The sequence below is a fragment of the Lepidochelys kempii genome, chromosome 1 (genome assembly GCF_965140265.1).
Source record: "Lepidochelys kempii isolate rLepKem1 chromosome 1, rLepKem1.hap2, whole genome shotgun sequence".
NCBI classification, from domain to species: Eukaryota; Metazoa; Chordata; order Testudines; family Cheloniidae; genus Lepidochelys; species Lepidochelys kempii.
The window spans coordinates 44,310,820-44,325,321 of NC_133256.1; the positions used below are offsets into that span (position 1 = coordinate 44,310,820).

Consider the following 14,502-nt stretch of genomic DNA (forward strand, 5'->3'; position numbering starts at 1 on the left):
GTTGTTGTAGAGGTTTCTTTAACTCTCTACTCCTGGGGGAATTTTTGTGTGTGTCTGTATTGTTACAGACATGCCTGCTGACAGGTATTTTGAAATAAATTACCAAAATAATTGAAACTGGCGTGATTATGTAGTGTTATTATGACAAATAAAATTTGCAGAATTTTTCATTTTTTGTCGCAGAATGCTCCCAGGAATATTATATGGCTAGTGGATATGCTCCAGCTCCTGGGGTCTTGCAGTTCAATGGCTTGCACAGCAGAAGTCCAAAGGCTGCTCCTGAATGGCAATCCTTCCACATGGTGGTAACACATTACCCACTTTCCCACACATGACTCCAGAACTACAATTTTATCTCATTCACAAGACTTGTATATGTCGCTGTAGCCAGCAAATCTGAATACCATCAATTGCTATTACATTTTCTTTTCAAATGGAGAAAGAGAGAAACACTAACCTTATGCGAACTGTGTCTGCTGTTGAACAGCTGCTGCGCCTGGTGCTGGCTGCTGTTATGAGTCCCTGCTTCTCGGAGAATAGCGACTGTCTGCGATTTCACTGGTCTGGAGATTGTTAAATTCACCCTTTCCCCACTAGCCTGAGGGATATACATGCAAAATGAAAATGAAAATAATAATAAAGTTCACACTGTATTATTATTAATTAGGAGACGAGGGACGATCTTGTGGCTAAGGTACTGGGCTGGGACTCAAGAGATCTGGGTTCGATTCCTGGAACTGCCTCAGACTTCCTGTCTGATGCTGGGCAAGTCATTTATTTTTTCCTGACTCAGTTTCCCATCTATAAAATGGAGATTTTAATACTTTCTTTTCTCTCCCTTTCTCTTGTCTGTTCAGACTGTAAAATCTGTGACAGGGTCTGTCTCTATGTGTACATACAACAACTAGCACAGTGTAGCCCCCAGTTTCAGGTAGGTCTCCAGGCACTTCTGTAATACAAGAAATAAATAACAAGAAAATGGACTAAGTACACTGACAAATTATGATTTCATAATTTTCAAAACTACTCAATGCTTCAAATCTTAATTGATATTTAAAAACAAATTATTTACCTGGAATAAGTAACTTTGTAAGCAGAGTCAGAGAATTTGTTGAAGTAGTTGGAGAGAATATATAGTCAGATCACCAAACTGCAGTTTTGGGGACTGTCCAAAAACTCAATGGCTACCCTAATGTTCCAAAATCCCAACACCAAAATCTCCAAATAGAAAACTGACCTCTTCAAAATCTCAATAAATTGAAAAACTGACATAAAAATAACACAAGATTATAAGAATTTCCCCCTAATTACAAGAGACGAAATTTAAATTATACAAGCAAATAACCCCCACCAGTATCACAAGTCTCCAACTGCTGTTGGAGCAGGGAGTTAATCAAATAATAAACAACAGTATTCTACATAGTCCTAGTGTTTAGGTAAGGTGGTTTACTGGATGAGTACATGGCTTTGAATCAGATCCCCGTCCCCATCCCCCAAGCTTTGCCATTGAATGGTTATGTGACCCTTGGGCAAGTTACCTCCTTTTTAATCCCCATTTTAAAGATAGGGAAACTGAGGCACAATGATACTTAGTTTCATAAAGCTTTTTGAGATCTAGAGATAAAGAGAGTTATAAGTACACAGGATCATGATCTTCCTAGATTTCTTCTATTAGACTCCAGACTACACTGAGATCACCTCATACACATGAATAGTCTTATAACCTTCAGTAAGCTATGGCACACGCTGGACGAGGCCAACACACTTTTCACTTCTGGCCACATGAGTTCAATTCCTAGGTTTCATCTGAGGCCCAAAAGGGGGTGGGTGTCTGCAGTGCATGTTGCACTATTGTGACTGAAAGCACCCACTGTATTCACACCCATACACCATTGTAATAACCATTATACAAAATATTCCTTGTGAGGTATCATTTGAAAACTAATAACTTGCCGGTCAATAATATCATGGTGAAATACATGTAGCAACATTATATGTGAAGTTATGATTTTCCCCTGTATGATGATGTTAGCACATGTTCAAACTCACACAGGCCTGACTAGGCAAAAGGTGTTAAATGGGTCTATCCTAGGCAAAGGAATGTGTGTTTACCTCAATTTACATATAAGTAGTAAACAGGGTCCTTGAGACAGCATGAGGGGGAAATGGCATGAGACCAGGCAAATCGGCATTTCAGCACACATGGGGAAGAAAGAGCATGGAGCCACTTTCACCATCAGCTTCCACATCGTCTTCTTTACTGTTTGAGTAAACTTTGCTTTGAGGGGTAATCCTCAGAAGAATCCACTTCAAAGGGTGACTGGACTATAAAAGTGAGGGGCAAAAACACCCCAAGGCATCTCTCTCACTCACTTAAGTCGACAAAGGAGCCAGCCCTGTGACAAAAGGGAGGATCCTAACCTGTGAATTTAGTCAGCAATGTCGCTGGAAACCTGTGGTAAGAATTTTACTTTGAGCCAAGTCTAGCTTGTTAAGTTTAGCTACTAGAGCGCATTTTATCTTTATTTCTCTTGTAACCATTTCTGACTTGAATGCCTTTTACTTGTACTCACAATCTCTCTCTTTGTAGTTAAATAAATATATTTTATTTTTTAATCAAAACTAATCCAGTGTTGTGTTTAAACTTAACTGTTTGGGTAACTCCAGTTCACGTAGCAAATTGTTGAATATTGATCCCTTACAGGGCAATGGACCTCTAATATCTGAGCTGCCCAGGAGAGGGATGGACAGTGCGGAACACATCTTTTGGGAGAAAATCTGGGATTGGGATGTGTTGGGGCCACCCTGCAAGGAGTAACCGAGGCTGGTGGAAGCCAGAGTGTGACTGGAGTGTTGCTGACAGGCAGCTGGGGTCAGAGCTGTAGTTAAACACAGACACTCAGGGTGTGGCCTGCATGCTGTTTGCCTGTTTGTGAGTGGCTCAGTTTGGGAACTACAATAGTAAAGCATTGTGAGGCACCCAGGGTTACAGGGCAGGCAGTGACACAACCTCTTACTAGTCTGGATTTCACCCCAGAATGTGACAACTCTATAAAACTATATTATAAGATTCCTGGAATGTTGCTCTGTGTTACTCTGAAGCCTAAAATGGTTGTAAAGTCAGGGTGAAGTGATAGAATCAGCTACAGGCATGGCTGGAGCTTCTTTTGTACAGAATATCAGCAGGTTGCATCTTCACTGGATTTTGCAGTCTGTTACCATCCAATTTTTAAGTTCTCAGCCATTTTGACTTCACAAATTACACCAGTAAGGCACGTAGCTATGCCATGCCAAGAGTCCCAGACCATTGCAACAACAGAGGTAACACAACCAGTCACCATCATTATTCCCCGGGTAATTTGCATGCAACAATTTCATTGGCTGTATGAGGGAGACTGCACAGCTACTTGGCCCAGCTGTCACACAGCCAACTGCCACCTGCACAAACTAACACAAATCTCCAAGCATAACCCTCCCACAAATCAACACAACCACCCCCCTGCACAACCAGCATACAAATCACCACCACCACACAATATCCAAAGCCACTCAATGCAGTACCCACCCCTCATTTGCCACCCACACAACTCTCCCAGCACAACACAACCCACACACAAATCAACGCAACCACCTGTGACACCCTGGCACCCCAATATTCACCATTGTCATGTAATTAGGATATGTTTTGTACAAAGCATGCCTTGTGAGGTATAATTCTAAAAGTCTTGATCTGCTAGACATTAATATCTCATTGGATTGTATGTGCTACCGTCATATGTGAAATTACGAAGTTTGGCTACGTATGCGTTACTTAAACATGCGAGGTTGAAAAACACCCACAAGCAGCCTTTCAGGTACAACAGTAAAAAAGCCAAACAATGTTAATGGCTTATTCAAGAAATGCACACAAGCACAAGGATTACTCCAGGAACTGTGTACAATAGAAACCTCTCAGAGATAGCACCACACAATGGGAACTGTTTGACCCAGGTCACAGCAAAAGAGCTTTCCAGCAAGTGGGAATTAGCTATAAAAGGGGAACAGTGATATCATGGTGGGACTTTACTCTCCCTGCAACAACACACCTGAAAACACCTGAGGGGCAAGGACTGAACTGTGGGAAGTGATGGTCCCAGGCTAGAGGGATTTTTAGCCTGTGTATGAAAACCTGGGAAAGCCAAGGCACCTTGTGCCTTAAGAATCTGCCAGCCTCTTTATCACTCAGGGTGAGAATTTGCTAATTCATATCCTACCTAGCTAGTATGTTAAGATCAGCCTGAGGTTTTGTTTATTTACTAGATAATCTGCTTTGATCTGTTTGCTATCACTTAAAATCCTTGTAATTAATAAACTTGATTTTGTTTTGTCTAAAACCAGTGTGTAAAAATTATAACTTGGGGCAGAAAGTTGTTCCATCTCTCTCTCCACATTGAGGGAGGGGTGACTTTTAGGAGCTTACGCTGTACAGTTCCCTGTGCAGCGCAAGACGGTATAATTTTGGATTTACACTCCAGAGGGGGTTGTGTGTCTTAGCAACTGGAAGGTGCCTTAGCTGAGCCTTCCCATGCAGAGCTGATCTCAGCATGTGGGTGAAGCTGCAGCTGGGTGTGTCCCTACCTGTGTGTAGGCTGCGGAAAGAGCAAGCGTGGAGAGTTTAGCAATTTATCACAGCACCACAGTGTGAAAGGGAGCACAGGCTGGTGGGTCAGGCCGGTCCAGTGGTACCCCAGTTCCAAGTGGCACCCTGGGGGGAATCGGTCACACCACCCTCATACAATAATCCCAAACATCACTCTGAAGCCTAGAAAGTGTGTTGAGTCAGCGGGAAGGAAATGAAATTAGCTAAAATCGTGGCTGGGAACTCTTTTTGTTTGGAATATCACTAGGTTCAATCATCACTGGGATTCACAGTCTGTTTCCATCCAATTTTTAAGTTCTCAACTGTTTTGTTTGTTTGTTTTTAAAAGCACACAATTTTATAAAATGACCTGAGCGACAGCACAGACTTTCAGCTACTAGTAATGAGTAACATCGGCCAAAAACACTACACAGTTTAGGGGCAATACACAAGTTGTTCAGTACTGTATAATGCCATTTTTGGGTGAAATTTGGCGATACATACAATAAGTGTCTTGACATATAATACATTTTAAATTTCAGACTGAATAAAGTACCCCATTAGAGTTTACCTGGATAATCTGAGCAGCAAGTTCCGGTGTCCCATGTTTCAGGTCATGTCCATTGATTGCGAGTACCCGGTCATTGCTGCAGAGTCTGCCATCTTGAGCAGCCAATCCCCCTTCCAAAAGGTCGAGGATAAAAACTCCTGGCTCATCTGTTCTGCGCACTAATTTAATGCCAAGCTGTTCACTAGAATCTCGTTTATGCAGCATCACCTGAAAACCATCTTCTCGCAGGGAAGTGCTGTCAGCATGGTTGTGTGTCCGGCTTCCAAATCGTCTCTCTCGGAGCACCGTGAGATGCAGCACCATGCAGGGCTGGGAAAGAACAGCTCGAGCATGGTTATGGGACACGTTACTGATGTCAAAGTTATTGACCTGGAAAACAAGAAGTAAAACAATATTCATAACTGTTTAGTTGTTTCAAGATGTATCAAAATCCTTGCCAAGTTCAGAGACCCTGTTACAAACCTCTAATAGCCTATACCTGGAATTATCTACTTACCCCTCTCTGCTCCTTCCTCTCTTTATTCAATTCTCTCCTAAATAAACACTTCCTAAGCTGAGCCTGCAAAGCTAACCCACATCAACATTATGCCATCATTACTGCAATTAACACTAACTTCCACCACATTCTAAATTACTGCCATCCTCTCTGTCTCCCAGTGCATTTGTGACTGATCATCCTGGGTCTTTCACTATGTATGCTCCTCAAGGCAGGGGCTGTTTGTTCTACTCATGCCTTTATAGGGCCAAACACATTATTGTCACTTTAAATATGAGTAGCTTTAAAGAATTTTACACATGTTCTTTTTAAAGAAAGGAATTTTAAGGATTGGTTTATAATCTTACATATTTTACAAAAAGTAGTGTTTCTGTGAATGGGATTGCAGTAAAAGCAGGTGTTTTGTATCAGAAAAGTACCAAATATTTCAACAGTAGATCATCTCCAATTGGGATAAGTGCTTAGATATTCAGCCAGTCAGATTATCAGAACACTGATAAATCTATAAAATTGGCCTATAGTACAATATGTTGTAGAATAAACTGTTTTTGACTACTGTACAATTCTAATTCATGTTTAGAGTGTGAAGAAAATATTTATTTTTTTTCCATGTATTTCAGCATACTTTATATTACACTTATATGTTTCCCTAAAGGATAGTATCTGAATTATAGGATGTTCATTTCACAGTTCATCTTGCAGGCCTAGAGCTCAGGAACAAAAATGTAAATGAGATACCACATAATTACATAAGGAAGCAGAGACAGATGCCATCTTGGATGCAAGTTCAAAACTATATTAAGTCATGCACCTCCTGTACCATAACAAACATAAAGAAATTAGCACTGCTGGGCTGAAATACCAACATCTGAGCTACAATCAAATAATTCAAAAGTGTGCAAGATGCAGAATATTAGAATTATGTCTATCATTCCTATTATCATACTTTTTTTTAATTAACTCCACCTCAAATCTGATCTGATTTTACTGACTTCTATCTGAGAACTATTAGAGCTAGATTCAATGCTGGAAGTGGTCTGAAAGCTTGGAATTTCAGCTAATGCTTTGAAAACATTAATTTTTAACTCTTAAGAATTCTAGAATATTGGCTGCTAAAATAGTAGGAATGGGAGGGGAAGAGAGATGGAAAGTCTGAATAAATTGACTTTTGTGTTGTGTATTACCAAAGTTATTAATTTTCTTCCTCTCCTAGGAAAATGAGAGCACCTTGGAGTTTCATGCTACTGCTGCCATCTTGAGCAGCTCCCTGTTTCCACATTCAGAATGACCACAGCACAATTAAGTGGAGGAAAATATTAGATTTAGGGGGAAAAAAGCATAAAGTCAACATTTTTTCAATATAATTGGACCATTGTAGCTCTTCTTGAATGTGGAAACAAGCTGTTTACGCTAGCAACAACATGAGACGCAGACGTCTCTGGAAGAGGGAAACATTGAGGAGGTACAAATATTCACTAACATGTTCTTAAAGAGCTCTGAAGCTAATGCCAAGATTTCCAGAAATGAGTGCTTAACTTTACAAATTAAAGTTTTGAAACCCTTGGCCTTAAGTTTTACGCAGCAAAAATTTTGGAACTGTAAAGGTTAAATCAGATGACACCTTCACTTTAAAATTCTGTAATTCAACACCCATCAGTGGTACAGAAACTTTGGGCAGCTGGTATAAATACTTTCAGGCCCGTAAACTGTAAGCTAGAGCTGGGAAGGAAACATTTTTCCAGTCCTGTAAAAATTTGAGATTTCAGAAATGCTTCCCATTGTACGTTGGGATGGGACTTCTTGAAGCTTTTCACAAAAACAAAACAAACAAACAAACAAACAAAAACAGGGACAAAACAGACTATCCTAGTGGGAAGGGCACTTACCTGGGATGTAAGTGACTTAGGTTTAAGTTCCTGAACTAAGTCAGGCAGAGCAGGGACTTGAAACTGGCTTCCCCACAGCCCACGTGAGTACCCTACCCACTGGGCTACTAGCTATTCTTTGTGTCTCTGGGTTTTGACCAGGAATTTTGACCTGGACCTAAGAAACCTCTCCTGACTGAAGTTTCATCAAAACCAATATACTTCTGTGAAAAGGTTTCTTTCTGATTATGATTAATCACAAGGTAAAAAGTGCAATATCTTCAAAAAAAATCAACAGTTAAAATGCAGAAGTGTTAGGGTGAAACCCTGTTCCCATTTAAGTTAATAGCAAACTCCTGTTGATATAAATGGGCTCAGGTTTTGCCCTTACAGCCTGTATTGTTAATATAAAAACCAAACCAAACCCTACAGTATATAAACTGCCAGACCTGTTGACTCACTACTCTGATATGCACTAATACAATAGCTGAGATATCTGAGCCATTAATGATTCTCTTCAAAAAGTCATGGAAGACAGGAGAGATTCCAGAGGACTGGAAAAGGGCAAATATAGTGCCAAACCATAAAAAGGAAAATAAGGACAACCCAGGGAGTTACAGACCAATCAACTTAACTTCAGTACCCGGAAAGATAATGGAGCAAATAATCAAAGCAATCAATTTGCAAACACCTAAAAGATAATAAGGTGATAAATAACAGTCAGCATGGATTTGTCAAGAACAAATCCTGTCAGACCAACCTAATAGCTTTCTTTGATAGGGTAACAAGCCCTGTGGATATGGGGGAAGCAGTAGTGTATCTTGACTTCAGTTAGGCTTTTGATACTGTCTCATATGATCTTCTCATAAACTAGGGAAATACAACCAAGATGGAGCTACTATAATGAGGGTACATAACTGGTTGGAAAACCGTTCCCAGAGAGAAGTTATCAGTGGTTCACAGTCAAGCTGGAAGGGCATGTCAAGTGGGGTCCCTCAGGGATTGGTTCTGGGTCCAGTTCTGTTCAATATCTTCATCAATGGATGTAGATAATGGCATGGAGAATACACTTATAAAGTTTGCAGGCGATACTAAGCTGGGAGGGGTTGCAAGTGCTTTAGAGGATAGGATTAAAATTCAAAATTATCTGGACAAACTGGAGAAATGGTCTGAAGTAAACAGGATGAAATTCAATAAGGACAAAAGCAAAATACTCCACTTAGACAGGAACAAACAGTTGCACACTGAACTACTGGGTCCAGTACTGTGCACCACATTTCAGGAAAGATGTGGACAAGCTGGAGAGAGTCCAGAGAAGAGTACAAAAAAAAAGAAGATTAAAGTTCTATAAAATATGACCTGTGAGGGGAGATGGAAAAAACTGGATTTGTTTAGTCTGGAGAAGAGAAGACTCAAAGGGGACATGGTAACAGTTTTCAAATATATAACAGGTTTTTACAAGGAAAGGGGAGATAAATAGTTCTTGTTATCCTTAGAGTTTCGGACAAGAAGCAATGGCCTTAAATTGCAGCAAGGGTGGTGTAGGTTGGGCATTAGGAGAAACGTTGTAACTGTCAATGTAGTTAAGCACTGGAATAAATTGCCTAGGGAGGTTGTGGAATCTCCATCATTAGAGATTTTTAAGACTAGATGACCTCTCAAGGTCCCTTCCAGTCCTACGATTCTACGACTGTAGGAATATAGAGTATTTCTCTTTGTGGCAGAAATGTTTCAATTCAGTACAGTCATTTCCTGCAGTCCCTAAAACAATAAATACATCTGCAATGAGATTTGATAGGGAAAAAACAGTAGAAAAAAAATCAAAAACATCTGCCTGTAACAATGAATTTAAACATTAAGTATCTGAGCCAAATCCACAAGAAGTAAGGGAAATTCATAGTTAAGGTTGAAACTTCAAGGCACAATGGGATGAGTTAAGGATGATGTTGTAAGGGTCTACAAACATTCGGTGATTTTACCATATTATCAGTACATGTGTTCCAACACTTAGGTACAAAGAAGAAAATGAAGGAAAAAGTTTTGAGAAAAAACACCCTTAATAAATGTATCATTTTAGTAAATGAGTGCTGGTACAAAATAGTCCATAATGGGCATATTATTATTTACCTTAGTCATTTCAATCTGTAAGTTTCATGAGAGAAATGGACAAATATAACCTGGTATCAAATCCCTGAAAACAGGAATTTATAATGGAATCTCTGAGAGAGATTTTATTCCAGGATCTCTTTTGATAAATATCTAAGATGTTTCAGTTATTAATCTGTATTACAATTGGTAACTAACTTCTTTTGGTTGATAGATGACATTTCTTGACGTAAGTGAAATGACCTCCAATGTCATATAGGCCTACGAAAGTAGAGTTTATATGGGAAATATGTTAAAGGAAGTGTATTTTTTCTGGTCTCTTCCAAAAATGTGCCATGAAAGAGAAACCTGAAATGAAATACAAGTTCAATTTAAAAACAAACAAACCAACCACAAACAATGATGTTTTTCATCCACTGAGTAATATTTTTAAGCCCTAGTCGTCCTTGTTTTAGAAGGAATCAACAGTCTACTTCTTACACACTACTGTGTTAATTCTAAAACATATTAAAGCAAGCTGGGTGTGAAAGCAAAACATCTATTTCTTCCACACAGACCTTCTAAGTGAAACACAGTGGAAAAAGTATGTGGAAAAAGTGCCAAATACCTTCTTTTTAGCGTTTAGCAGATAACACTATAGTAGCTCAAAGTAAGATGTCCCTGAACAAAGACATATTTCTCTTTACCCTTCTCTGCCAAAATAAAGACCTCCCTCAACTGTGTGTTATAACATCATGTGATTCGTAACATAATAGTGCATCAAAAAGTCCATAACACCACTATGCAACACTGTAATCTGAGAGGGACGAGGTGTGGAACACGCTGTCAGAAGTCTTAAAAGAGCAACACTCCGATGCGGAAACTACAGAACCCGAACCACTAAAAACGAAAATTAACCTTCTATTGGTGGCATCTGACTCAGATGATGAAAATGAACCTGCATCAGTCTGCACTGCTTTGGTTTGTTACTTAGCAGAACCCGTCATCAGCATGGAATCATGTCCTCTGCAATGGTGGTCGAAGCATAAAGGGACACACGAATGTGTAGTATATTTGGTACACAATACGCTGGCTATAACAGAGCCTTGCGAACACCTGTTCTCATTTTCAGGTAGCATTGTAAATAAGAAGCGAGCAGCATTATCTGCCATAAATGTAAACAAACTTGTTTGTTTTAGTAATTGGCTGAACAAGAGTGGACTGGTAGGCTCTAAAGTTTTGAATTATTTTATTTTTGAGTGCAGTTGTGTAAAAAAATAATAATAATTCTACACTTTTAAGTTGCACATTCTCAATAAAGAGATTGCACTACAGTACTTGTATGAAGTGAATTGAAGAATACTATTTATTTTATCTTTTTTACAGTGCAAATATTTGTAAAAAAAATAAATATAAAGCAAGCACTGCACACTTTGTATTCTGTGTTGTAATTGAAATCAATATATTTAAAAATGTAGAAAACATCCAAATGTTAAATAAATGGTATTCTATTATTGTTTAACAATGTGATTAAAACTGTGATTAATCTAGACTATTTTTTAATTGTGCAATTTAAATTGTTTGACTTTCTTAATGTTTACATAAAATTACATACATTAAATAATATTAAGATAGATATTTATAATGTTAGGCAAACAATGAATTAATCAGATTTTTTTAAAACCCTGTTGATATGAAATATACTTTATAATTTTATATAATAGTATTAAACCTTGTGCCCTCAGTCAAGTATTAAAGGTTACCTGAAAAAAAAAATACTTCTCCATTTGGGTGGGCAAGAAGAGCTAAAGTTCATCTTACAGTCATATTAAGCTTGTCTAAATTTCTCAGATAACACTCTCTGAAGAGATCTTCAGATGTCCACAACTGAAGCATGAACATATAACTGCATGCAACACAATACCTAGTTTTGGTCTGCAAAGGCCATGCCTAGTAAATTTCATGAGCCATCTTAGCATCAACACAGGCCAACTCTGAGCAAGGAAGCCCTTAGGTCTTCCATAGAGTTTGGTTTGTGTCATCTGCACCTCTCCACACCCTGCTTCTACACGCCCTTCTTACAATGGCAAGGAGATTCTATTGAACTTGCTTACAGAGTTTGCAGAGCCTCAGTGTTATCAAGTCTATAGGGTTTTTACACTGCAGTTCCAATTTTTTCCCATCTAGAGGCACTTTACAAATACTTATAGCTTTTGGAACCATAACTGCCAGCTGCTCAACAAGAATTTCTACAGCTTCAACAGGCTCATCATTCTGGCAGCTCACGATGCAACCCTTGATTACTGAAAGGCTCTCATTGGCTGCTGGGGTTAGTGACTGGATATAGCATCCAAACAACACCTGCAACTGCCTGGTTTTGAACATATCTTGGGTTACTTTTTGCCAACCTCTGTCATAATACTCTGTGATAGTAAAAGGGCTGGTTTCTCTAACGTCAGGAAAGGAAGGTTTTATTTTCTGAAGTCCATACTAATTTTATTTAAAGGATACTAAAATTTCCCAACCATGTCTACCTGCTGGATTTTGTGTGTGTGTGTGTGTGTGTGTGTATAAAATACAAAAAAAAAATCCAGCATATGGACAATCTACAATGAGGTGGAATTGTCCAGATTTGGCGAGGAGGGGGCATTTACTATGGTATGTCGGATCCTAAGGACAGTAATACTTAAAATACCTGAAAATAAAATTAAAGAACTCATTTGAAATAAAACAGAACCAAAGCTTTTAATACTTTCTTCTGCTATTTCCTCATTCTTCTAGATTTATTATATAATTATAAAAATAATAACCAAAGTTATTTTATCTGTTAATTTTAAATACGAAATATAACCCTAATATTCATAACAGAACATTTCAAATCACATGAGTGAAGGACTTCACCACAAAATTTTTGTTTTTAAACATAATTGTTGATTTCAAGTAATAAAGAATGGCAGGGCAGCTGCAGCTGGAAGGGAACATTGCAGCCTAGTTAGCATAACAAACAGGGCAAAAATCAATCCAGTAACTCACAAATGAAATTGCAAAAGGCAAATTAAATTAAACTTCCTAACCAAAAATAACCTTTGCTTTCTTCGGAGGGGGTGCCTATACCTCAAAAGAGGAGGAGGAGAGCCTCAGACCATTAAAAATAGAAAATAATACACTCAGCCTTTCTTATCCGTTTTAAAAGCTATTGAACAGAAATAATTATAGGAAGCCAAGCCCCATGAACTATGTAAATCATTGGTATCAGTAGTGGAATAACAGACTCTGCTCAGTCTGAATAATAATTTGTTTTTAAACTAATATTGCAAAGCTAACATTTACACAACACAGATTGGCAAGAGAACTACCACCATCTCATAACATACTGTACATCAATGACTGAATGCATGCAACTAGATAGACAATTTAATTAGATTCCATACTTGAAGTATTTGGTCTCCAGCAAGGAGTCTTCCATCTCTGGCAATGATCCCATCTCGATAAACCTCTTGAATAACAATGTTGATCAAAGGAGTTTCATTGCCACCCACTATGCTAATTCCTAACTCAATATAAGGATTGGACCGGTGAATTTCAATTGTAGTGATTTCTCCTTCGGGCAAGGTAGGTGGCTGGTGGGTTGCTGACAAGTTTAAAGAAACAAATAAAGAAAGGTTAATATATTTTATAACCCAGTACATTTTCAACATTGAAAATTATTGGAGGACAATATAAGCACACCAGACGACAATGGTATAATGCAAATAAAACAAATTGGATTGGCTCCACTGTTTGCTGAAATACCTTGGTTAACAAAAAGATAAAGACCTAGAGTAAGTGATCAGTATCCATGCACTAAGAGAAAAAGATAGGTATTACTTTAAAAAGAGGATATTCTGAACCCTTTGGGACCTAACCTTTAATCATAGAATCATAGAATATCAGGGTTGGAAGGGACCTCAGGAGGTCATCTAGTCCAACCCCCTGCTCAAAGCAGGACCAATCCCCAATTTTTTCCCCAGATCCCTAAATGGCCCCCTCAAGGATTGAACTCACAACCCTGGGTTTAGCAGACCAATGCTCAAACCACTGAGCTATCCCCCCCCCCATTATTATTATTTAAAAATAATTATCTTCTTTTTCATACATTTTCTTTTTCAATTAGCTCTTTCAAATGTTTCAGTTTATCTAAAGTTCCGTTTATAAAAGATAATAATAGAAAAGAAACATAACATTGTGAGTCCAAATCTAAGAAGTTAGAATTACATATTTGTCACTCCTTCCTTAACCAGTTCCGCACGACAGCAACAGCTGTCACTGATTTACAAGGTCAAGGCAAGAAGCAAGCACCCCTCCAAACACAAACACAGACAGCTACAATAGAAGAGGAGGATGCTAATGAATGGTGAGTACACAGCCTACAAACAGGAAAAGGAAGGGGAAAGACCACCTTCCTCTGTGGTAAGGCTCAGTGTTTCCTCTCTAATATCGCAGATGCTAGAGGTGTTACTGTTAGTTCGATGCAGATGGATGCAGGAGTTACTCAGTTGCCTTTTCGTTCGAACAGGACAGTATTCCATAGGTGGGAAGCCTGTTGATCCAGGGGAAAAAAAATCTCATCTTAGAAACCAGCTTCAGCAATTCTATAGAAAACACATTGCCTCAATGTAGCTATCAGACCATTAACAGAACGCAGACATTGACATGCTCTACACTACTGGATAGCTTTGTGTTATACCAGTATGATACTATTGCAGTAAACACAACAGATAGATCTTTCCCAACTAATTGTGTTTTCATTCAAGTGCTACATTTTTAAGTAGAGAACTTTTTGGGGAGTTTAACTTTCCAATAAGAATCACTATACGACAAGCACAGC

At 38.6% G+C, this 14,502-nt stretch overlaps 1 protein-coding gene across 5 annotated transcripts in view; it reads right to left on the reverse strand.

Moving 5' to 3' along the window:
• The window catches only part of LNX2 (ligand of numb-protein X 2), a 93,817-nt gene that overhangs the window by 15,049 nt on the left and 64,266 nt on the right, over positions 1-14,502 (reverse strand). For 4 of the 5 annotated variants that reach the window (XM_073340617.1, XM_073340607.1, XM_073340597.1 and 1 more), the window contains 4 exons: positions 14,074-14,214; positions 13,067-13,266; positions 5,190-5,558; positions 458-598 (listed from right to left, as the gene is read on the reverse strand). In XM_073340617.1, coding sequence (XP_073196718.1) covers positions 458-598; positions 5,190-5,558; positions 13,067-13,266; positions 14,074-14,214 — 851 coding nt within the window. The remainder of the gene's footprint in view (positions 1-457; positions 599-5,189; positions 5,559-13,066; positions 13,267-14,073; positions 14,215-14,502) is intronic. The other variant, XM_073340627.1, reaches the window with a different exon arrangement.